This window comes from Callospermophilus lateralis, chromosome X, assembly GCF_048772815.1.
Source record: "Callospermophilus lateralis isolate mCalLat2 chromosome X, mCalLat2.hap1, whole genome shotgun sequence".
Classification (NCBI taxonomy): domain Eukaryota; kingdom Metazoa; phylum Chordata; class Mammalia; order Rodentia; family Sciuridae; genus Callospermophilus; species Callospermophilus lateralis.
In genome coordinates this window covers 12,006,204-12,032,391 of record NC_135325.1, presented here as the reverse complement: position 1 = coordinate 12,032,391, position 26,188 = coordinate 12,006,204, and the positions used below count along the sequence as shown (strand labels likewise).

General features: G+C 36.9%; 1 protein-coding gene across 4 annotated transcripts in view; it reads left to right on the top strand.

The window, feature by feature from the left end:
• The window catches only part of Apoo (apolipoprotein O), a 55,310-nt gene extending 30,157 nt beyond the window's left edge, over positions 1-25,153 (top strand). The window contains exons 6-10 of one of the 4 annotated variants that reach the window (XM_077106950.1): positions 2,510-2,545; positions 3,489-3,580; positions 7,397-7,477; positions 19,651-19,716; positions 23,857-25,153. In XM_077106950.1, coding sequence (XP_076963065.1) covers positions 2,510-2,545; positions 3,489-3,580; positions 7,397-7,477; positions 19,651-19,686 — 245 coding nt within the window. In that variant the 3' untranslated portion in view covers positions 19,687-19,716; positions 23,857-25,153. The remainder of the gene's footprint in view (positions 1-2,509; positions 2,546-3,488; positions 3,581-7,396; positions 7,478-19,650; positions 19,717-23,856) is intronic. The other 3 variants (XM_077106951.1, XM_077106952.1, XM_077106953.1) reach the window with 3 other exon arrangements.
• Positions 25,154-26,188: the final 1,035 nt, after the last annotated feature.

Sequence of the window (26,188 nt, the reverse complement as noted above, 5' to 3'; positions counted from 1 at the left end):
CTATAATGGTGACATAGTGCTCCCAGAGTGGGAGCTGTGCCTTCTGGTGGCTCTTCCCCTCACTGACAGCCAGTGAGTGATTGTCCTCTCGCAATGCTGATACTCACTGCCTACACCACTGGCTTTTTGGGAGGGGTGAGCATGAAGGTGGGCATGCGGGCATGCAGTCATACCTCCTTCCTAAGGTGTGTGTGTGGACCTTCCAGCTCATTGTGTAGACCAGCAGGGCCCAAAAACCCAAGAGCTGCTACTTATCAGCTTTCCCTAGAGAAGTGAAAAATGAGTGTCGTTAGTTTTGCTGGTCTCTTCAGCTGGTCCCCACCTGCTTGGGCATAAAGCTTCAAGTGGACAGGGAAGACCTGAGGAATAACAGATTTTTCTGTTCCAGGATAATTATATCCTTTTAACCCAGGCAATAGGACTTGGAGAGAAACATTATTTTTTTAATATATTTTTTTTTAGTTGTAGATGAACACAATACTTTTATTTTGTTTATTTATTTATTTATATGTGGTGTTGAGGATCGAACCTAGTGCCTCACATGTGTGAGGCAAGCGCTCTACCACTGAACCACAACCCCAGCCCCGAAACATTCATTTATTAATAGTCTAGTTGATAATACTCATATTCTCAATAGCCCCAGTTTTATCTTTGAATATTTATCTGTTTAAAGTTTAAAACCAGGGGCTTGGAGTGTAGATCAGTGGTAGAGTGCTTGCCTAGCATGCCTGAGGCCCTGGGTTGAAAACCCAGCCCCACAAAATTTTTTTTAAGAAAAATAAAGTATAAAATTAATAAGCAGCACTTGCTTGGTAGAATTGTACATTATTAATACACATTACCCTAACGTGTATCCATCAAAAACACCATGCCTCTCAGTGGAGACTACTTCTTTTTTTTTTATTTTTTCATACACACACTCACACAGTTGTAGATGGACAAAATACATTTATTTTGTTTGCTTATTTTTATGTGGTGCTGAGGATTGAATACAGTGCTTCACACATGCTAGTCAAGCGCTCTGCTACTGAGCTACAACCACAGCCCTCAGTGACTATTTCTAATGTTAAGTCCACCTGCATTCTCCTTTTTCACCCTCTGCCACTTTTTGTTTTTACCTCATTCTCAGGTTTCTCCAAATTCAGCATCCTGTTGTTTATCAATTCCTCTTTTCTCCATAGCTCTTCATCCTCTGCAGCCTGACCTCAGACTTCAACACAGCTGTTGTTTTAGGACTTCCTTTATGCTCTCTTGGGCTTGAGCCCCCTGTTCTTATCTTCTGAGTTATCTTCTCCTTGGTTTATTTTGCCATGTTGTTCAACCGTATGCTTAAATTTCTTTTAAAAAAGAGTCTCTTTAAAATACATGGGAGACAAACTTTCCAAGACCTTGCATGTCTGCCCTTATACCAAGTGATAGTTTAGATAGTGATATCATTTGTTTTCCACTAAAACTTTGAAAACTGGGTCTTGTAGCATCTGGCATATAGATGGGAGAGTCAGTAGCCAGACCTGTTTCTTCTGAAGTCATTCTTTGTTTTCCCTCTTCGAACTTTTAAGGATCTTTTAAAATCTTTTGTTTTCTGAATTTCTATGGTGCTGTGACTATATAGATGTTTTCTTTCCTTGATTGGACATTGGGTGGCTCCCAGCCTTCAGCTAAAGGATGATATCTATATGGCACATCTTTGAAAATTTGCTGCACTTCTATTAATTAGCAGTTGAGTTGTTTAAAAATAACCCTATGTATCTTAATATTTTCTTGATTGTTTTGTTTCATTCATTTTAGATTTTTTTTTTTACTTTGTTCCTTTCCTTGAACTCTGTCTTATTCCCTGAATGTTCCTTTTTTCATAGAATTCTTTTTTCTTTTAATGTAGTTGCTTCTTGAATTTATTTGATGATACTTAATAACAGGTCTAGTTTTGTTTTGAAGTTCTGTTTCCCGTGGGTTTTTTTTCCTTCCTTGTCTTAGGTTCTAGGCTTTCCTCCAACAATTGGTGATCCTTGGTTGTCAGGTCAGGTTTCAGAATGGGGCAATTGAAATGCTAGTAAGCATGCTTTTGTGTTAGATGGGGCTTGCACAGACACTTCTGCCTCAGGGTGAGCTGGACTGGACTCAGGATCAGTTTTAGAAGGGCTTTACTCTCAAGCACTAACCGTGTGCACACACACACAACTATCTTGGTTGTTAGTAGAAAACCCCTGGCATTTCTTTAGTAAAACCCTGCCTGGCTTTAAAAATTTGGCCTGGCTTGAATTCCTGGCCATGGGCAGTTTTGCACTGGGATCGCATAGGGAAAGGAAGGGGTCAATTTGTCCATGTATAAGACTTGCACTTGTCCCCTGTCTTGATTCCTGGGTGTCACTTCCACTCTCCATAGTACATGCCATCTCTGCCTGGGACAGGTCTGCTCCCTCTTTAGCTATAACCCTTCTTCAAGACTTTAAGGCTACTTCTCTTCACTCTTCAGTTTCTGAAAATTGGTTAACACTTTTTTCTTTTGCAGTGCTGGGGATGGAACCTGGGCCTTTGCCTGTGATAGGCAAGTGCTGTACCATTGATCTACACCCCCAGTTGATTCTTCTTATCTGCCAGTGGCCTCTCCACACGTTTTTCTTCATGGTGGATTTTTAAATTTGTGTTTTATTCTTTTACTGTTATTTTATGAAGTCTCAGGAAGAAGAGGAAGGGAACAATTGTGTTTATTATTTAAATAGGAAGCCAGTTTGCTGTTAGAAAAACATAAACCTTAGAAACCAGAATTCTGATTTGTTTGTTTGATTTCAAAATAATGTTTTTCTGCTTCCTTAGAAATGGTGGTTCTCTTGAAAACATTTGCTGAGTGGTAGAAGCCAATGACAAAGGAACATATGATTCCATTTATATGAAATATTCAGAGTAGGCAAATCCATAGATATAGAAAGTGGATTATTGGTGGCCTAGGGCTGGCGGGGGGAGGGGAATTGGGAAGTGGCTGCCAATGGATATTGGTGGGTTTCTCTTTCTCTTTCTTTCTCTCTCCCCCCACCCCTCACCCTTACCTTCTACCTTCCCTTTTTCTCCCTCTCTCCTCTTCCTTTTCTCCTTCTTTCTTTGCCTTCCATTTCTCCCTCCCTCCTTTCCTTTCTCCTTCCTTCCTTCTTTCTGGAACCCAGGGTCTCCCACATGCCCAGCACATGCTGTACCACTGAGCTACACCCCCAGCCCAAAGGTATGAGTTTCTTTTGAGGATAATAAAATTGTTTTTGATGATGATTATGCAACTCTGTGAACATACTAAAAGCCATTAAATTTTGAACTTTAAATGGGTCAATTTTGTGAATTCTAATAAAGCTGTGGGAAAGGAATGTAAGTACTGTTACTAAATGCATTCTCTGAATTTAAGGTCAAAGCAATCTTGTTCAGTATTAAATGTATAAGGTAAATTGTAATGGTGAGACAGATAATGAATCATCTGATGGTGTGTACAACCTTTTGTTTATTAGGTTCAAAAATAAAGAAGCTTGTGTATCCACCTGCTTTCATGGGATTAGCTGCCTCTATCTATTACCCACAACAAGCCATTGCATTTGCTCAGGTGAGATAGACCCACTAAGTTAGTCTGTCCTTCATTCTTATGTGTGATATATGGATTTGCTGCTTAATTTTATTTTATTTTGTGGTTACAAAAACACCAGATTAAAATTTGGCTGCACGTATAGATGAACTACAACAAATTGAAATGTTTTTCTCCATTGTGTGCCTCAGCACTGGCTCTCCATTTATGATGCCAGTATTCAAATAATGCATGCTAATTTAAACATTAAGCCAAGAAAATGTAAGGCAATATTTCTGTATACTTACACAGAAGTCTAAAGACCCATTCTAAATTGATAATTATGGGTCACTCGGTTCAGATGTGTCTGGTCATAACCTCTCTTCAATAGACTTGCAGGCACAAGGCTGTGCTTTGGCCTCCATATCTTCCTAGTGCCAGCCTCGGTTTTCTCACTGGGGAATTGAGGGCATGTGGTCTCTTCTGCTGTTGCTCCTTTCTTGCCCTTCACACCTCAGCTTGATTGTATCCTGGAAGGAGGTAGATCACAGTGGTAGACAACATGGGTAAACTAAACCATTCTCCAAGGGTGGTTCCTGGACCAGCAGCATTAGCATCCCCTGGGAATTAGTTAGAGATGGAGATTCTCAGGCCCCACCACAGATCAACTGAATCAGACACTCTGAGGATAAAGGCCAGGCTTAGGAGATATTGTTCGGAGAATGGAATTCTAAACATAGGAGTCCCTAGGAAAACTGGTAAGAGTAAAGCAGGCTGTAGGTTTTTAGGTCCTGAACAGATTATGGAGATAGGGACCCAGTTGCCAGAACTGCCATATCACAAGGAGACTAAGTCCCAGAAGAGGACAATAGTGCAGTCACCAGTATTAGGCTCTGAGCTAGATAGGTTGATAATGAACTCCCTGGGTTCTACATGACAAATTCCTGGATGGGACTGTAGTTGTAGGTGGGATTCCAGTGGCCCCCAACTGTGAGAAATTGATGGCTTTGGAAGGGCCAGTATGATCTTCCCGGCATAGGTTTGATATTGTTTATAAGGTCCTGGAGGCAGTAGGTAATGTTTTTGCCCCTGCTCGTGTCCCAGCTCAGGAACAGGGAGTGACTTCTGATTGCCTTTAAAAAAATGATTAAACATCATCTCAGTCTATTATGATTTAAATAGTAAATGGCTGGGTTGGGGAAAGAGGCTGGGCTGCTGATTGAGAAGTAGATATAGCTGCCCCCAGAGTGGAGGTCTTTTTTTTTGTCTTAATGTGTCACAGCATGTTGCAAAACATCTTTTATGTTTACAACCAAGATAGTAGGATGTAAATCTGAGTTGATTCTTATTATTTTTAAAGTCAGTGGGAAGTAGTTTTGTCTTTTTTTTTGTACCTAAAATGAACCTGAACAAAACAATTAATTTGGGTTGGGAATATACCTCAATTGGTAGAGTGCTTGCCTCACATGCACAAGGCTCTGGGCTCAATCATCAGCACCACAAATAAATAAGTAAAAATAAGTCACAATATTCTTAAAATTTTTTTTATATTAACTTTATTTTCACTAGATATAAAACTTTTTGGGGCTGGGATTGTGGCTCAGTGGTAGAGCGCTTGCCTAGCATGTGTGAGGCACTGGGTTTGATCCTCAGCACCACTTAAAAATAAATAAAATAAAGGTCCATCAACACCTAATAAAATTTTTTAAAAAATTATGGATCTGTTGGAATGATGAAAATATTCTGGAAATGGAGAGTGGTTGTGGTTGTACAACATTGCACATAAACTTACTATCACTGAATTGTACACATAAAAGTGGTTACAGTGATCAACTTTGTGTTGTAAATATGTTTTGTCACTTTAAAATTTTTATTTTCTTTTTTAAAAAATTGTGTTATTGGGCTGGGGATGTGGCTCAAGCAGTAACATGCTTGCCTGGCATGCGCGGGGCGCTGGGTTCGATCCTCAGCACCACAAAAAAATAAAATAAAAATGTTGTGTCCACTGAAAACTAATATTAAAAAATTCTCTTTCTCTTTTTAAAAAAAAATTGTGTTATATATATATTGTGTATTTTTGTGTGTGTATTTGTGGTACTAGCGGTTGAACACAGGGGTGCTTTATTATCGAATCACATCCCCAGCCCTTTTTATTTTTTATTTTGAGATAGGGTCTTGCTATGTTGCTGAGGCTGGTCTCAAACTTGCAATCATCCTGTCTCAGCCTCCCAAGTTGCTGGGATTACATGTGTGTACCACCATGCCCAGCATTGCATATATTATCAGAATAAAACCAAACCAAATGAACATCAGTGATTGAAAGCAATTTTCTGATATTGTTTCAGTGTCATTTAGTTCCTATTTCACAGTTTGTTTTCTTTTTTATGAATATTTGGATCTTGGACAAGCCCCTTAATGGTTTATATTGTATTTTCTGTTCAGTAGCACTTAGATAAGTGCACTATAGGAAAATTCTCAGATTCATGGAGAATGTTATTTTCTTCTCAGAAATGTAAAATACAAGGAATAGCACCACATTATGTGTAATAAATGTTCAATGCATCTACCACTGGGTCCAAGAATCATATTATATATTTTAAAAACAGTAGGAGCAACTGAAAGAATATGATTTATAAGGAATCAGCATATTGCAAACACACTGAATTTACTTGCATTTGACTTTAGATGATTCACTTGTCCTGTAAGTGTCTCCTTTTAGTCTTGTCTCCTTGGTGTTATACAGGATAGAGATAAGTCATGTGAAAGTGCTTTGTAAATCAAGCACTATTATACAAATATTAATTACAAAAATTAGGAAGAGGCTAACATTTTCGGAAATTAGAAGTATGATAGAGAAGAGCAATCAACGTTCATAGGACCAATGAATACAAATTACTAGAAACATTTTTTTTGAAGGCTCAGTACTTTTAAAAAAAGTTTCCAGCAATTCAAGTCAGCTAGCTAAAGGTAGACAAGTGCATTTTAAGGTCATGAACTCCCTGAGCTTGCCTCTGATATTAGAGGAACAATTCTGGATTTTGTTACTTTCAAAAGCTCTGTACAAATCCAAAGACTTTATATTTAGGGGGGCTGGGAAAACTAAGATCATCTTCACTGGGTTCATTTACTGTTCCTCTGAGTCCCTAAAATGAGTGATTGACTTTCAACTTAGCAGATATGACTTGTTTAGTTGTAATGTACTAGGCAGGGTGCTAGATGGGATACATAGACACCTTTTTGCATGTGATTTTCAGAAATTTTCAATATTAACCATGGTCTCTTACTTTTTCTCTGAAGTTTCAAAAGTTTAGGATATATACATTTTGTGGGCTGGGATGTGACTCAGTGGTAGAGTACTTACCTCACATGCATGAGGCCCTGAGTTCCATTCCTAGTACCACAAATATATATATATATATACCTGTAATTTATAGCAAATTATTTTAAAAGATAACTTATACAACCAGACTGTTTTTCTTTTTTTAATTTTTAGTTGTAGATGGACACAATAACTTTGTTTTATTCATTTATTTTTATGTGGAGCTGAGGATCAAACCCAAGGCCTCAACACATGCCAGGCAAGGCCTCTAACACTGAGCCACAACCCCAACCCCAGACTACTTTTCTTCCTATGCTATCATTCTTACCTTTTTGTTTTAATTTTTTCCTCTTATTTCTTTTTTTTTTTTTTTTCATTCTTACTCTTCACTTGCTTATGTTACTCAGTTTTAATGTGTGTGTCCTAAGACTTCCTGTAGTGGTCATGTGCTTCAATGCAGTTCTTCCTGAAAACAGGGAATTCTCTTCCTCGGCAGTCATGTATGGAATAGCAACAGATCTTTTCCATTTCATTTCAAGGTCACTGGAGAGAAGTTATATGACTGGGGTTTACGAGGATACATAGTCATAGAAGATTTGTGGAAAGAGAACTTTCAGAAGGTGAGAAACATCATTTTTATTATCTTTCTTTTGGTTTAAATATGTGGTTTCTCTATGGTTTTGTAAAATACTTGATAACCCTGTTGTTTTACTTGCTTTTTCTGTTTGTTTTTAGTTGCATCTCCAGCTCGGACTTTTTAGTGGAGGAGCAATACAATTTCTGAGCACTTAGTTATTATCAGCAGGACCAAATCAATGGTGACCATAAAATGCATTCCACTGCAGCCTTAGACCCTAATTTCCACTCTAATCTATTTATTGTTGCTCAAAGTGTAGCACCTTATCCTAAAGTCTTATCAAAACTGGATTCAGAGCTGCATTGTGATACACACTTTTAATTTCAGGAGGCTGAGGCAGAAGGATCTTGAGTTTGAGGCCTGCTTAGGTTATTTAATGAGACCCTGTCTTAAAATAAAATCTTAAAAAGCTAGGGATTTAGCCAAGTAATAGAATCTTGCCTAGCATGTGTGAGGCCCTAGTTTCAATCCATAGTACTGAAGAAAAAGAAAGAAAGAAAAATAATTTGAAAAAAAAAATGGATTCAAAAGGAATATACTGTGCTCCCCAAAAAGACATAATTGAAATCCCCGCCTTTTTTTTTTTTTATCTTATCATAAACTCTGTTCTTTCCTTTGCCCGTACTGTGTCTTTTCATCACCCAGCTAAGGGTGTGAGCCATGGTGTGTTAGGGACTAGCCACCAGCTACAGGCCACATTCTTTGTGCCATCTGGTAGATGAACAGCAGAAGGAAGGGTTGTATAATCATAAGGATATGTTACCTCTCATCTCTCCCAGCAGTTACATAGCTAGAATGTGGCCTGTGTTTGCTAGTATGTTCTCCCTTTCTCCTGTTAAAGAAGAATGAGTACACAACAAGGTATCATGTTTCCTCTAAGCATTCAGAGGCACAGCTAGGGAGAATTAGGGTTCTTTCTTTCCTTTTTTTTTTTTTTGCAGTACTGGGGATGGAACCCAGGGCTTCATGCTGGCTAGGGAAGTGCTCTACCACTAAGCTACCTCACCATCTCTTTTTAAATATTTGTTTTGATAACAGAGTCTTGCTAAATTGCCCATGGCAGCCTCAAATTTACAGTTTTCCTGCCTCAGCCTCCCAAGTAACTGGGATTATAGGCCTGCACCACCACACCTAGCAGAATTAGGGTTCTTTTTTAAAAATAGTTTTTAGTTGTAGATGGACACAATACTTTTATTTTTATGTGATGCTCAGCATCGAACCCAGTGCTTGACATGTGCTAGGCAAGTGCTCTACTATTTAGCCACCTCCCCAGCCCAGAATTAGGGTTCTTTTATTAACATATCTTCTGCATCTTAGATTAAAGAAAATTCATTTAGATTCCAATGATTTGAAATGAAAATACTCTTAAAAATATATGGGACTAGGAGTCTAGTTCAGTAGTAGAGCACTTGCCTACCACGAGGCTCTGAGTTTGATCCCCAGCACTGAAGAAAGAAAACAAAAAAAGTATATATGTATATATAAATGGCATGGGGATGTAGATCAGTGATAAAAGCACATGTTTAACATGTGCGAAGATTGAATCTCTAGCACAGCTGTCTCAAAATTCAGAATTTTGAGCTAGAACGTGCAAAGTAACATTACAGAGCAAATTACAGACTAAGCTCAGTGGTATACACCTATAATCCTAGCTACTTGAGAGGCTAAGGCAGGAGGATCACAAGTTCAAGGCCAGCCTGGGCAATTTATTGAGACCCGTTCTCAAAATAAAATAATAAAAAAAAAAAAGGACTGGAGATATAACTCAGAGGCAGAACACTCCTGGGTTCACATACACATATACAAATAAAAGTAAATTACAGCACTCATTGTATACATAAATAATCTTCCAGTGAACTTTTTTTTTTTTTTTTTTGGTAACAGGGATTGAACCCAGAGGCACTTAACCACAGAGCCAATATCCTCAGCCCTTTTTATTTTGAGACAGGGTTTCACTAAGTTGCCTAGGGCCTTGCTAAATTGCTGAAGCTGACCTCAAACTTGCCATCCTCCTGCTTCAGCCTCCAGAGTCACTGGGATTATAGGTGTACATCACCATACCCAGCCCAGTGAAGTCTTAAGATTAATTAAGATTAATTTTTACACTGGTAGTTTGTAAAAAAAATGAGTCTCTCCCATCCCCCCCCACCTTTTTTTGAACTGTGGGTTGAACCCAGGTGTACTTAAACACTCAGCTACATCCCTGTTCCCTTTTATTTTTTTTAAAATCTGTGTTTGTTTTGGTATGAGATTGAACCTAGGGGCACTCAGCTACTGAGCTACATCTCCAGACCTTTTATTTTGAAACTGGATCTTGCTGTTGCTTGGGGCCTCATTGAGTTGCTGAGGCTGGCTTTGAACTTGTGATCCTTCTGCCTCAGCCTCCTGAGTCACTGGACACACACTCAGCCAAATGAAATCCCAAGATTAATTTTTACATTGGTGGTTTCTAAAGGAATGAGGCCTTCTTGAGCCTTTTTTAAGCTAGCTCTCAAGTAGGAAGTTCTATATTAGTATCAAGTGTACTCTGGCAATCCCTTTTAAAAAATAAACACAGTTTTATTTTCATTTCTCTGACATTTTCTTTGGATACTTTCTTTCCTATTTAATGAAAATTCATTAACAAGTCCACACCAGATTTTTATATGGGAAAGGAAATAAAATATCAGGAAAACTATCCACAGCCCTAAAAAGAAATATGGAAAGTGAGACTAAATCAGTCGCAATTCCTAGTGCTGGCTGTGGTGTGACCGCAGACTATGACACACCAAAGCCAGAGGGGATCCCCCAGGAGCCTCTAAGCCTCACTGTAGTGCCTGCAGCTGTGCATGCACATCAAGGCTAAAGTGAGGGCATCTTGCAAGCAGCTTTCTCTGACTGCTGGGAGAATTCAGCCAGTGCTGGCAGGATTGTGGTTGGAACACAAATTAAACAGGCCAGCATTATGTGGTGATTAATGCTACTCAGATTTCTATGCGAGTCTGCTGGGAGTGGGGTGGTAAAGATTTCTAATTAGCTCAAGATTGGTGTGCATTTTTTTCTTTCCAGTCTTTTCTACCTTTGTCCTCTTCAGAGTCTAGGAGAACTTAAAATGTTGTCCTATTTGTTTACCCTGAAGGCATAATTTTCCTGACAGCTGTTTGTTCTCAGTAGAAGGCAATAAAATTTATGTTGAATAGCTTGTTAAACATTTACAAGTTTGAAATGAAAAATACCAGAAAGCCCTAAGAATCGATATACGTAGGTTTCAGAAATTATTTGATAAGGAAGTACCTTTGGGGTTTGGTGACATATCCCCGCCCCCAGTGCCTTGTTGGGTTTCATAGATTTCATGAAATTTCATAGATTTCATTTTTGTTTTGTTAATGAGAACAAAGATTCAAATTCCCCTGGCACAGGAATATTTGGAGGCCGTGGGCAGAGTACATTTTCTTCATAGAATATCAAGTAATTTAAAAGTGTATGTGTATGTGTGTGTGTATATATATAATCTATAATCTAGTGAAAGAGATAAAGTATACAACCAAAATACAAGGCAAAATATGATAAAGTGCCAGAGGAAAGGCTCTTTGAAGGGAGTTAGGGGACACTTCATGAGGGGGGACTTTTGTTTGTTTCTTGGCTTGTTTGGAAGTTGGTTTTCAAGTTAAGTTTAATTATAGTCTCAATGAAGAATTTTCTAATTTATAATTGTTTATTACTCTAATGATATAACAGATATACATCCTTTGGGTTATATGCAAAGAAGCTTGTGGACATTATGTTTAAAACAGGGTCCTAAAATTTTAAATATTATGAATGATGTTTCAGTTCTTAATTGTATTATTTCCCATGTGATCATAGTACTCTCAAGTACCCAAAAACATGTCTGGTATTATGCTGCTCAGCCACTTCCCTTCTAACTGATTCTGAATGTTTGACCTATGTCTTCTACCAGTAGTTTTGATGAGAATGTCTTTCAGTCTTTCGTTTCAGTCATTGGTCATTTAAGAGATTTCATTTGCTTCAGCTAAAATGACTTCTGTTCAAACTGTGAAGCAAAGATAGGGGTGTCCAGAAATACTGTCATTGTATGGTCTAAGGTTTGTTTTTTTTTTATGTTTTCTATTAAAGAATATATAACATGTATACAGGTTAAAATTCAATAATGTAATGACCACACATATGAAAACCATCTATCTACCTTTGAAAATAGGAAATTGCCAATGCCTTCCCAGTCTTCCATGGGGCCCCTCTGTCTTCCCAGGGGCAACAACTATCTGGAATTTTGTAATTTCATTTCCTTGTTTCTCTTTTCTTTTTGTTTAACCACATATGTATATATTCTAAAACACCATGGTTTAGCTTGCTTGTCTTTTGCCTTTATAATATAAATGTACCAAATATGTGTTTGTGCATGCATATATATGTGTGTGTGTGTGTGTGTGTGTGTGTGTGCACCCGCGTGTGTGTGCGTGCGTGCGTGTGTGTGTGTGTGGTTTATCTCAAAGGAGCCTTTCTGTATTTATTTGCCTTAACATTCCCTTAACATTATGTTTATGGACTATATATGGCAGTAGTTTGTTCATTTCTCACTACTGTAACTTACATAGGGTACTGTACACACATAGGGTATTTCTGGGAAAATACCCCATGTTGATGGCTAGTTGGGTGACTTTCAACATAATTTTTTTACAACATACATCTGTGAGCATTTCTGTACCTACTTTATGATTTGTGAGTTTTTCTAGTCCAGTATTTCTGATTGCTGCTTCCTAGGATGTGCTTATCTTCAGTTTTTCTACATGATGCCAAATGGTTTTTTCACTTTTTGCCAATCTGGCGACTTTAAAATAGTTTTTCATTGTGGATGTGTGTGTGTGCACATATGGTATTACTTTATTCCCCAGTTTTTATTTTGAAAAAGTTTCAAAACTAGGTCAGTTACAGGACTAGTACAATGAATATGCTGCTCAGTTAGATTCACAAATTAGCATTTGTTACATTTGCATAGTGCTCTCATACACGTACTATGTATTCTTTTTTGGAACCATTTGAAAGTTAGTTGTAGATATCATTGTATTTTCCACCTATGTCTAATTCAGCATGTACTTCCAAACAACATGAAGAGTTACTTATATAATCACAATACCATTATCATACTCAAGAAAGTTAACATTTTGTTGTTGATATAATATTATCTAATATATAGCTTATATTCAAATTTCCCTTGTTGCCCTGTTACTGTCTAGGGTTCTTGGGTTTGTTGTCTCCATTCAGCAAAGAATTAAAGAACAGGACACAGAGATAGCAAGCGATAGCAACAGACTTCTCTGAAGAGAAGGGGCCCCAGAGCTTGGGGCCCATAAGAAAAGTTTTGGATTGTTCTTTTTATGGTCTCTCTAATTCCTCTTTTTTTTTTAATCTTCTCTCCTGTCCATGCTCTTCTCTCTATTGTTCATTGGTATTCTACATGTCCATTTGTGTATTTTAGTATATCTATTGGATCGTCCCCTACTTGTGTCCATGAGCACTTTTCACCAACCAGGATGTTGACCTCATTGGAGGACCTTCTTCATGTTTCTTTGGTCTACACCTGCCCTTGACTTCCTCATTCGCCATTTTGTCCTGGCTGCCTATATCCTTCTACATTTCCCTCAGCCCCGATAATGGGCTTTCCTAAGCTTTTTAATTTAGGGTAACTAAGTGAATTATTAAAAGGCAGACATCCTTGTAAGCCATTGTCTAAGGCAATAAAAAAAGGAACTTTGCCAGCCCCCCACAATTCCTCCATGTAGCTCATTCCAGGAAGACCTTTCCTTTCCTCCCAAAATCACTGCTCTCTTGACTTTTATTGTAATAGCTTTGTCTTTGTTTAGGACTTTCTTATTTAAGTACCCATCCCTGTCACTTTAGTCTTGCCCATTAGTTTTTACTTCTATGCCTTTTAATTAACTTCTTTTCTTTTGAGGTCATCATCTAAAGGTTTTCCTCCTTTTTAAAAATTTTCCTTACAGTTTAATTATTAAAAAATCTGGTAGCCTGGTGTAGTGACTCAAGCTTATAATCCTAGTGACTTGGGAGGCTGAAGCAGGAGGATCAAAAGTTTAAGGCCAGCCTCAGCAACTTAGAGAGACTTTGTCTGAAAATAAAAAAATAAAAAGGGCTGTGGGTATAGCTCAGTGGTAGCATGCCCCTGGTTGAAATTCTAGTACTGCAAAAAACCAAAACAAAAATTTTAAAAAAACATAGCATGTTTGGGGCTGGGGTTGTGGCTCAGTGATAGAGCACTTGCCTTGAATGTGTGAGGCACTGGGTTTGATTCTCAGCACCATATATAAATAAAAGTTTGTCAACAACTAAAATGAATAAAATAAATCAAATTTTAAAAAAACATAGCATGTTTAGCCTGTAGAGTTTTTAGCAGTTTGGGTTTTGCTGATTATCCACTTATGGTGCAGTTAACATGTTCTCTATATTTCCTGAAAATGGGCAGCTGCATCATGAGGCTGCTTGAGCTGGTTCATTTCTGATCCTTTGGCAAGGCTGTAAGTCTTGTTTTTGGTTTGCTTTTTTGATAACCCAGTACCAAGACTCATTGAATCATGGGGGTTGGAAAATGGTTATGTTGTACTCTGTCATTTCGTTTTCACATATTAGCTGTAATATTTTGGTAAGGAACCCCTTCCTTCCATCTACTGTTTAGTTGCCCAGTTCATAGTTTATATAGGAAAATAGGATAAATACTTGATTTTTTTTCTTATAAATAATCCGAATTCAAAATAGTGAATCACTTTCCTCTCATCCTCAGAAGGTCACCAATTAGTTTTTTAAGTATCATTATGAATTTGTAGATTTAGAAATATTTGATGATTTTAAATGCTTTGAAATTCTTATCTTTATTAAACTTCAAATTGTCCCATTTTGTAGTGGTAGTTGGCTCTGAGTCCTTTTGAACATGACTCAAATTGTCTGGAATAGTTTCCTCATTACCTGGCATGTCAGAATGTTCCTAATATTTCTCATTGTGGTTTTCATTTACATTTTCTTGGTTACTAATGAGATTGAATATTTTTCCACATATTTATTAGTTTCTTCTTGAAATGCCTGTTTATGTCTTTTGGCCAATTATTTTGTATGGGTTGTTTATCCCTTTCTTATTGACTTATAAGGAATTCTTTATTTTTTCCTAGATATCAATATTTTTGACTACATATTTACAGAGGTTTCCTAAATTTGGGATTTGTCTTTTCAGTTTTCTTCTGATGATAATCAAAAGTTGTTTTATTGATCTTCTGTATTGTGGTTTCACTCTTTTACTCTAGGAGCTTAAAATAAGCATGGATGTAATACTTATTGATTGTCCATTGCTAATCTGAAACTTTTCAGAATAGTCTAGCCTAAGATCTGAGTATCAGAATTGGAGGCTACTTGTAGGTGTCAGTCCTTAGTATCACAGATGGCTCTTTTGGAGTTGTTTTATAATGAGCTAAAAACAATGCCATGTCTCAGTAAATGTCATACTTTAGTTCATCACTAGGCTTTTAAACAATGCAACAAATTACTTTCAAAGAATTCTGGAATGACTGTTAAAGGCCAACAATAACTAATTATTTAAAGGGCAGGAAAACACATACAGATACATAAACCTGTTCCCAGCATGAAAACTGAGCAGAATTTCTAAAGCTGAGCTTTTAATAGCTTTATTCAGTCCTTTGCTAGCTCAGCAGGAAAATGAAAGGGAAGCAACAACCACCACCCTGAGTAAACATGCCCTGCTTTCTCTTCCTCTATTCCAAATTCCTCAGTTCTCTCAACACACTGGACAGTTTAGCTAAAAGTAAGTTATGTGATCTTAAAATATTTGTATTTGAAATAAACCAGACATAGGAGGACAAATACTGCATGATTCCACTATTGTGAGGTATCTAAAATTGTAAGCTCATAGAAACAGATAATAGAATGATATTTACCAGGGCCTGGGGGAGGGAGAAATGGGGAGTTGCTAATCAGTGGGTACAATGTTTCAGTCAAACAAGATGAATAAGTTCTAGAGATGTGCTATACAACACTGTGCCTTTAGAGGACAATCCTGTATCATACATTTAAAAGTATATTAAGGGCTGGGGATGTAGCTCAGCAGTAGAGTGCTTGCCCAGCATGCATGAGGCCCTGGGTTCAATCTCTAGCACTGCAAAAGAAAAAAAAAATCTGCTAAAAAATCTGCTAAGAGGGTAGATCTCATGTTAAATGTTCTTACCACTATAAATTTTTTTTTAAAAGGAAGGACAAATGGTAGGTTCTTCATAAAACCAAATTTGTTCTGAATTTGTACCTTTCTTATAAATCTAAATTCTAATAAATAAAAGTACTAGGCCATGATTTTTACATATATATTTTAAAATATCCTTAGTAAAATAAAAAGCTAGAAAATGTGGGGGGCGGAGGGTAATCATCTCTTGAGTAAAGTATATGCTTTTGGTACCAGAGAAGATTAGCTGGCAGAATGTAACATGGCCTGGTGGCTAAGAGGGTGGACTTGAGCAAAAGTACCAGACTCCCTCTAGGCCTCTACCTCATCCTAGCCTTGAAACCTTGGGAAATTACTTTAGCCCTCTGAGAAATAGGGATAGTGTCTCCTGTGCTGTTTTGAGGATTAAAGGAGCTTATCCAGATGAGGAGCATATAAAATGAATGGACTTTAGCACTTGATATCCATTAATCACCACTTATATACACTGCACAATTTTGCATCTGTCCGAGAAGATAGTCTATTGGGAGAAACTGGAATCATATAGCTTATACACCTCAGTCAAGAAGCCTTATATAATTGTTTTTGTTTCCTATTGCTTCTGAATAAATGGCTATAAATTTTCAGCCTGAATGTAATACAAATTTATCACCTCAGCTCCGTAGGTCAGAAGTCCAATACTAAATCAAGGTGTCAGCAGGGTCACATTCCTTTCTGGAGGCCCTAGAGGAGAATTTCCTGCTCATTTATGTTGTTGACAGAATTCAGTTCCTTGCAGCTATAAAACCAAGGTCTGTTTTACAGGCTGGCAGCCGAGGCTCTCCCAGCTTCTAGAAGCATTGCCTCACAGCCTTCTTCCATTTTTGAGGCTAGCAACAGCAGACCAAGTCCTTTTCAAGCCCCTTCTCTCTGACTCCTTCTTGTGCCTCCATTGTTAGACCCTACTAACTCTTAAGATTTGAGTGGCCCACCCAGAGGATTCAAGATAATCTCCCCATTTTTAAGGGCAACTGACTAGCAACCTTAATTCTAAAGCAGCTTCAATTTCCCTTTGTCATGTAAGGTAGTGTGGTCTCAGGTTCTAGAATTAGAGGACACAGACATCTTGCAGAAGTATTGTTCTGCTTACCACATTCCAGTGAACTAGAATTGCTATGTGGTAGATACTTGACCTGGGTACAATGTTTTTTGCTCAGGCAGAGTCTATTAATATCCCCATTCTATGAGTGAAGAAACTGCATTTCAGAGGAATCGTTATTGATGAAAATAACTCAACTGGTGGATGAGGGACTAAAATATTTCAGTAGGCTGCTATGTCTCAAAGATTTGCCTTGCAAACCCTCTTCATATGACAGTGTATACTAATTAGAAATCAATATTTTGATTTTTTTAAAAAAGTTCAGTTTTGTTAACAGAAATTGTTTGTTATTCATGTTCACGGATGTAGTAAGAAGATAAATTTAAAAACCAAAACCAGAGGGGCTGGGGTTGTCGCTCAGTAATAGAGCACTTGCCTGGCACATGTAAGGCCCTGGGTTCAATCCCCAGCACCACATAAAAATAAATAAAATAAAGGTATTGTGTCCAACTACAACTAAAAAATAATTTTTAAAAACCAGATATGTATTAAAATTATATTATATGGAAAATTAATTATAAAATATTTTAAAACAATTTCTGTCTGAAAATGAGAAAAAAAAAGATTTGTGGCTTGCGCTAAATCACAAACTGCCGTTTGAAGTCAGAATGTTATTTTCTGTGAGGTCATTGGCAGTCTCTGCCAAGAGGTTTGATTTGTAATAGGGTAGGTGGATGGGCCCAATCCTTTTTTAGTAGATATTTGACTCTCATGTTTTATTGTTCTATAAGTAATATATTAACCAAACAAGAAAATTTTCCTAGCAGCAGAGTTGTTTTCCTTAATCAGAAGAATGTTCTGTGTGCTTATTTTCTTATTGTCTAAAAGATTAAAACACTTTAAATTTAGCGTATTATTTTTGGAGATTGAGATACTGGGAATAGATAGTAGAATATCAAAGAATATCATTAGATATATTGGCAAGCATTATGTTAATTGAGACCTAAATATATTTAACTGAGTATAGAATCACATTGTTTTCATGGTAGACTCAGTTGTTAGCCATGGTTCTCTTCCTCACCTTCATAAGCCTCTTTTTATGTCTTGTTCTTCATGAATCATACACCCAGACTTTTAAAATATTCATCAGATCTCCAGGTTCTACCTTGCTCCATTTGTTTATTCACCACAGATTTTAATACTCTATGCTATGAGGCCCCAGGGATAGTATGTCCTCATGAAGCTTATAGATTAATGGAGGATTCAAACATGAAGGAAGTAATTTTACAAATCAAGAAGGACATGATTGTTATGAAAGTAAATAAAAGGGTCTCAGTTGAAAGGCAGGGCATGAAGAAATCCTTGACCCAAAGGACAGATTACATTTATCCAGGCAAAAATTGAGATTGACCACTCCAATGTATCCAAGGGATACATTGTACAAAAGTCATGTCCAGGAAGGAGTTGGCAAGTTTGAACAATGGCAAAAAGGCCTTGGGCTGTGGTGTGGCATGTGTGTACGCGTGTGTGTTCGCGTGTGTGTTCGCGTGTGTGCACACGTAGGGGCTAGGGTGGGGAGTGGCTCTGGAGAAGGAAGAGAGGTAGAGGACAAGAAAGCAGAGAGGTGCTGGGTCCTGTAGAGCTCTGTTCAGAGCATTAAGTAAATCTGAGTATTATATGTTGAATCATCAAGCAGTGCATATGGCCTTGTTCCCCAGAATTCCGTCATCAATTGAATATAGTGTGTAGATAAGGTGATCATATATAATTTATCATCCAAAGTAGGATACTATTGAGATTGAAAGGGGACACTGTTAATCATGCTGCAACAGTGGATATAAAGCAATACTTATAGACCAGTTCTCAATCACTCCAGGAAGCCACAAAGTTGCTTAGAAACTATACCCTGAAATTACAGGGTCAGTTGGGTGTTCCTGCTTTCTTATGAACCCCCACCCCAGCTTCACCATGAATACCTCTGAAAGAGGGCCCCCAGGAGAACTGTGCCAAGTCCAGACCAAAGGGGCACAGCCCCATTGCATGCCCAGCAGCAGCCTAGAGATTTTCAGACTGCCAGCTCATGGAGGCTCGACTATTGTCAAGTAGGTTTTATTCACAAGATTTCAGAATTAAAGTTTTAAAAACATGTAGGAAAGAAATTAAGGCCTTAAACATTTAGCATATTAACTTTTCCCACTAGAAACTTTCCTCCACCACTTCTCATGGATGATATGACCTAGTTATGTGTTCCTGGGTGGTGGCCAGGCAGACTGGGTGTGGTCCACTTTTAAACCTTTCAGTTTAAGTGTGTTTGGTGAATTGGCCCCTATGGTGGCTAATGCAGGGAAGGAGTACCTATAGGAAGCCCCCCCACAGGTATAAAGCCCTCTCCAGCAATGACAGTGGCATGAAGTAGTAAATCTAAATCTTTCAGGAAATACAAAATCTTTTCACTATTGATTTGATTTTTTTTTTATAGAATTAACTGTTTGGCTGAATCTGCATAATGGAGATTAATGGAGCTTTATTTACTGCTCTCTGTGCCGAAGTTACTTTCTACAGCAGGGCCCTCAGGGAGCCCTAGTAATCCTTCAGTTTACTGAGAAATGGGTCACTTTGCATTATGATATTTAATGGTCAATGACTGCAAGTCCGGCTGAGAATTTGGGATCTCATTGTCCTCCTCAGCCTTCTTTGATTTCCTCGAGCCCTTAAAAAAACTGGCTTGATACCCCTCAAGAAAATAATGACACTTAATGTTTGTATTCAGCCAAATACTGAAAACACTTTGAGGAGTTTCTCTATTACTTTTCAAACTGCATTAAAGCTTTCACTTTTGTTTTACAAGCCAGGAAATGTGAAGAATTCACCTGGAAATAAGTAGAAAACTCCATGTTCTGCCCATTTTAATCAGGTAAAGAACAAGAAATTTCTGGTTATTTTTGGCATTGTTCAGGCCAGCTGAAATGATTTCTTTTTAATTAATTTAATATATTATAGCAGTTTTCACCTTATGTGGAAAACATAGAGCTTATTTTTTTCCATCTTTAATTTCTGAGCTTAGGTGCCATGACTTAACTTCATTTGTTCCTGAAGAGCACCTGGGTTTTTTGTTTGTTTGTTTTAGGACAATCTAGAACCACGGAGTTGGGATTTATCTATGAATCTGTTGCCTGCCTGCCTTTCTTTCTTTCTTTCTTTCTTTCTTTTTTTTTTTTTTTTGCTTGGGATTGAACCCAGGGATGCTGTACCACTGAGGTAGATTCCCAATCCTTTTTTAGTTTTTATTTTGAGACAGAGTCTGGCTAAGTTGCTGAGACAGCCTTGAACTTGCAATCCTCCTGCTCTAGCCTCTTAAGTCACTGAGATTGTAGGCATGTGCCACAGTGCCCAACTACAAATCCATTTTAAACAGTCAAAAAATGCCCATTTTTTTTTAGTTTATTTTTTTCAAACAACCCTTTCTTATAATAAACATACTTGGATTCATCTAATACTAATTCAGTAAACATTTATTAAGTACATTACTATTGTAGGGAAGCTCAAGATTATGTAGCAATATTAAGTGACATAGGAAGTTCTTTATTCTTTCTTTATTATTAGGCATAATCATTTTCTTTGAAGATTAAATAATCTGAGGCTAGATAAACTTAAGGTTTATCAGATGAAGGCAGAAAATAAGTGTGATTTTTTTATCTTAAGTCCCTATTTTCATTTTTTTAATCAATATTTACTTATCAATCACCTGCTAAGTACAAAAACACTATTTATATTAATATTACTTTGTGTATATATTAAAAAAATTTACAATAGCTCTTATGATATCCTGATAGTTTGATTATATTGAATTTGTAAACAACCTAGAAAATAGTTTAATTATGGTATATTCATAAAGAGGAATATTATTCTGTTTCAAAAATATATGTGTTTGCATGGGAGTATATATACAATTATTATTCAGTGGAAAAAAGAAAATGGTAATATGTTACATTGTTAGACCATGATACATAAAAAATTTAAGTGTGCATCTTTCAGGTAGTAGGATTATTTTTATATTCTTTACAGCTTTTCTGTATTTTTAATATTTTCTGCAATGAATATGAATTTCCTTTTATAATGAGAATAATTTTGTGTGTGTGTGTGTGTATATGTGTGCGTGCACATGCGCACACATATGTGGTTCTGGGGTTTGATTCCCAGGCCTCTACCACTGAGCTATATCTCCAGCCCATATAATCAGAAAATTTCTTAACTTTTGTATTATATTTATTGAAAATTATGGTTACTATTTAAAATTCATGAGAGTGATGAATTTTAGTTTTTTTTTCTTCAAGCTATTTCCATATTTGTAGAGAGCCAGAAAGTCATATAGACTAAAAATTTGAGGGAGTACTGACCCAACCTAAGCCTCAAGCAGAATTCCTTATAACCCTGTGTGTTCTCCCTTTTACACCTCTACTGATAGGAAACACCAGACAGCACAACTGTCTTTGGACAGTTCTAATGTTTAGGAAGCTATTTCTTTTACTAAGTGAAGTCTCCTCTGACTCCTATGCAATGGTACTAATCCTGTTTTGGGTCATAGAAAACAATCCAGTTCCTCTTTCAGTTTATATATAGCAGGAAATTAAAGCGTGTATCTTTCAGGTAGTGGGATGAATTTTAAGTTTTTTGGGTTTTTTTGTAACTTTCTGTATTTTTTAAATTTTCTGCAAATATTATGCGTTTTCTTTTATAATCTAATCAGATTTTTTTCCTTTGGGATCAAACCCACAATTTAAACTTGCTAGGCAAATGCTGTACCACTGAGCTGCATCCCCAGTCCCTCATAAATATTTTCAAAGCTTTTCTTATCTTTATTCCTTTCCAAGAGGTAATTTTGGTTCATAATTTTAGTATCATTTTGTACTTTTTAGTTTATATATAATATATGTGTATGTGTGTGCGCACGAATGTTTATATAAATACATATATATGCATACATGCATGCTTTTGTTTTTTTGACAAGATGAGATCATAATCATAATTGTATTATGACAACTAAAGAAATTAACAGTAATTCCTGAGTACCATCGAATACCCAATCAGTGTACAAATTTCCATGATTGTCTCATTAATAAATTTTTGTTTTGGTAGTGGGAATTTTGAACCTAGGGGTACTCTACCACTGAGCTACATCCCCAGCCCTTTTTTATATTTTATTTTGTGACATGGTCTTGCTGAATTGCTGAGGCTAGCCTCAAACTTGCTGTCTTCCTTCTTTAGCTTCCCAGATCACTGGGATTACAGGCATATGCCACTGCACCTGACTCATTAATAACATTTTTGTAGTTTGAACCAGGATTCAAAAAAGGTCTGCCCCTTGTGCTTGACTTAAGTCTCTTTTTTAGTTGGTACTGATATTACCCATTAACTTTCTTTTTAAATTCTTTTTAGATATACATGACAGTAGGGTGCATTTTGACATATTCTACATAGGTGGAGTATAACTTTTAAATTGTGATAGTTCTGTCTGCCTCATTAATCCTTTACCATTTTTTTCATTGAAAACCTGGTTTATTTGTCCTTTAGAATTTACCATGTTCTGGCTGTGATTGAATACATCCATTTACTGTCACTCCATTGTTTCTTGGCTATTTTCTTTTCTTTTTTTTAAAGATATTGTTTAGTTGTCAATGGACCTTTATTTTATTTATTTATATGCGGTGCTGAGAATCGAACCCAGTGCCTCACACATGTTAGGCACGACTCTACCACTGAGCCCCAGCCCCTTGGTTCTTTTCTTCTATTTCCCATAAATAGGTAATTAGATCCAAAGACTTAACCATATTAGGTTCCATTTTTTGGTAAGAATACCTCTTGGATGGTAGTATGTTTAGCTATGTTGAATGAATGAATGGATGAATGACCCTACTTTTTTTTACTTAATATATTATGTACATAGTTTATTGTCAATAGTTATAGATCCATCTCATTCCTTCTTTTTTTCTTTTTTGTTTTTATTTTTCTTTTTGGTAATGGGGTTTGAATGCATACCACTGAGCCCACTTTTTTAAAAATTTAACATCCTCCCTCACTTTTTTTTTAAATTTTGAGACAGGGTCTCTTTAAGTTGCCAAGGCTGGCTTTGAACTTGCAATCCTCCTGCCTCAGCCTCCTGAATGGCTGGGATTACAGGTGTGTGGTACTGTGTGTGTGGCACTGTACCTGGCCTCATTCCCTTTTTATTTGTTTAATGATTTCCTAGTCTGGATTACTATCGTGGTTTGCTTAATCCTTGTTAATATAGGTTGTTTCCAGTTTTTAGAGTTTAACAATGTAGTAAACGTATCAAATTCTTAGAGAAGCCAAAAACAGATTAATAAATTGACATAGAAAAGATGTTAGTGGTCTATATGTTTAACTTACAATTTTGGGGGTTTGTATTAAATGATCAAGTGAATATTCACTGGCCTTTAAAATATTGGTTTTGAGGATGTAGTGCAGTGGTAGAGTGCTTGCCTAGCATGTGTGTGGTTCAATCCCCAGCATTTCAAAAACAATAAAATATTTATAAATCTCCAGTTACTTCTTTGTATTCATTACATATAAGGAAAAAAGCAATCTGGAGAGGACTCAGTTTGGCTTTGACATGTCTTTGAAATCACGTGTTTCATTCTGAACAACAATGATGAGGTGATATGAGGAGAGGTATATATCTAACTGAGGATAATATTCTCTCCTCTAGCAGATACATGGAACTGTAGTTGTTTGATCTTTAGAGGGAGAAAGAGGTATGGTGTGTGCTGTGCCATTTAGGCCTTTACTTCATATTCATCCATTTATCTGTTTAATTATGCATAGAGACACAGCCAGTTGAGAATCTGAGTGTTCATTTGTGAAATGAGAATAATTACAGTTTTCTCTGGCTCATGATCCTTAAGGTCATGTAATAATAACATAATATTTTATGTGGTTTCTCTATTTAAATCTAAAGATTTTCAAAATATTAAATTTTAGAGTCATTTTTTTCTGGCCCAGTTTGCTTATGTTTTCTTTTTTTTTTTTCTTTTAGTTGTAGGTAAACAGTGGAAACTCCAGACAGTAAATCAGTATTTCTACAGAAAAATGGCAGAGAAGTCAGTATTGAATATAATAAACTGGCCTTCTTCTTCAGGAAAATCTATAGTAGGCCTTTTCATTATCTTGGGTAATGCCATACTACAAGTGGACTACGCTGAAATCCTTTTACCTGGAGATAATGTACAAGCCTTAGAACTCTTCATTCTCATGTCACTATTTATGTACATAATTAAAATCCAAATTTAAAAAAAGGTGTCCTGCTTTCTTTACCGATATCATTGATAGTTTAAGCATATCTTTTATTCACATATATGCATAGTTAGTGTGCGTGGTGCATGTTTCTGTGTGTATGCATGTTGTTTGCTAAAGACAACATTAACTCTTCTTTGGACAGTAGCAGATAGTAGTCTGCAGAGTTTGATTCCCCAAACCCAAAGGAGGGCAGAGGAGAGGGTCTCTAGGTAAGAGACGATGCTTTAAAAATCAACACAAGGAAATGCTGGGGAGTGATATTGGCCAAATTATATTGTTATATTGTATGGATGTATGAATATGTAACAACAGATCCCATCAATATATATAACTACAAAACACCAATAAAAAATGTGGAAGAAGAAAAAACCAACACAAGGAACAATAAGTAACACAGTTTACATGTACTAATTAGAAGACATAACAGAAGAAAACTGTAATAGTAACCCTTGTTGTGACTGTCATCTCCCAGTTTATACAGATCTTCCAGATCTTGAATGGAAGTGAAATTCATAATGAAGCAGTATATGTGCTCTGCCAGTGGATGAATGGGGATGTGGCTATGTGTATCAGCTCTTTGTATAGCTTGTATCCTCCCACTTTGTGGCCCTTGAATGCACCACAGATGGATTTCTCTGTTCCCAGGGCAAGGAACAGCAGGAATCTCTTTTTTTTTGAATTGTCAACTAGCCAGGAAGGATGGCAAGGGCAATATGAGAGAATTTAAAATTTCCAAATTTTAGACTGTTTTGGAAACTGTAAGCCTTTGATGCTTGTCTTCAGTATAATTCCTAATTGTTGATCTTCCAGAATCGATAACGGTTGGGAAGATAGCTATGCACAAATAGAAATGCATGTATTAGTATTAAATACCTTTAATAGAACCAAAATGGCAGGAACACAGCTGGTATTGTTACTGAATTCAATGAGCTAAAGCAAAGTTGTACATGGGATAATCCTAGTCACCCAGAAATCTTACTTTTTTGTGTTACTGGACAAATCATACAAATATATTAAAGCTGTGCCTAAATTATAAATATGCTTTCTCCATTTGTCTTGAGTTTCTGTCACTCTGCAAAGTGGAAATTCCATGAGTTTCTTCATTGAGGTTGCTTGATCTATAGAATATTAAGAAGAAATGGCCTATACCTCAGCATGCTCTGGAGATGATTAATCAATAGGTATTTGAGTGCCTCCTTAATGTACAGTATTACTTCTCATTGCTAATCCTTCAGTCACTATTGAAATGTTTCTTTGAAACCTCTTAACTCCTCCATTTGGTGGTGGGGTTAGGTATCACCAAGCTCTACTATTGTTTGATCTGTGTTTAGTACAGCAGAGGAATTACCTACCAACACAGACAGCTTAGTTACCCTTTGAACTATTTTTAATTTATGGATGGTGGCCCAAAGATCTTTTCCTGGTTGTTTGTATTCAAGTGCAGCTTTCTTTTTATATTTAATACTTTCCATGCCTCCTATGTATATTAAACTATAGGGAATATAAAATATGCATATTTGGGGTTGGGAATGATGGTGCACGCCTGTAATCCTAGTGGCTTGGGAGGCTAAGGCAGAAGGATTGTGAGTTCAAAGCCAGCCTCAACAACTTAGCAAGGCCCTAAGCAATTTAATGAGACCCTGTCTCTAAATAAAATATGCAAAAAGGGCTGGGGATATGGTTCAATGGTTAAGCACCCTGGGTTCAATCCCCAGTACCAAAACAAAAAACAAATGCATATTTGGAGGCTAAGGATGTAGCTCGGTGGGGGAGCATAGACAGCATGCACAAGGCCCTGAGTTCAATGGCCTGAGTAGTGGCCCATATAATGCACCAAAAAATAAGTACTTTAGTCCCTAAAGTGTTTCTCTAATTCTTTATACTTTCAAAGTGCCATTTTCTCTCTCTCCTCTCTTGCCTTATTCCTGAATTCGGTACATTTGTACTTTATTTTTTTGGGGTGCTAGGGATTGGGCCAAGGTGTGCTCTACACTGAGCTACATCTCCAGCCCTTTTCATTTTTCATTTTTATTTTTTTTTTTAATTTTTTGGTGCCAGGGATTGAACCCAGG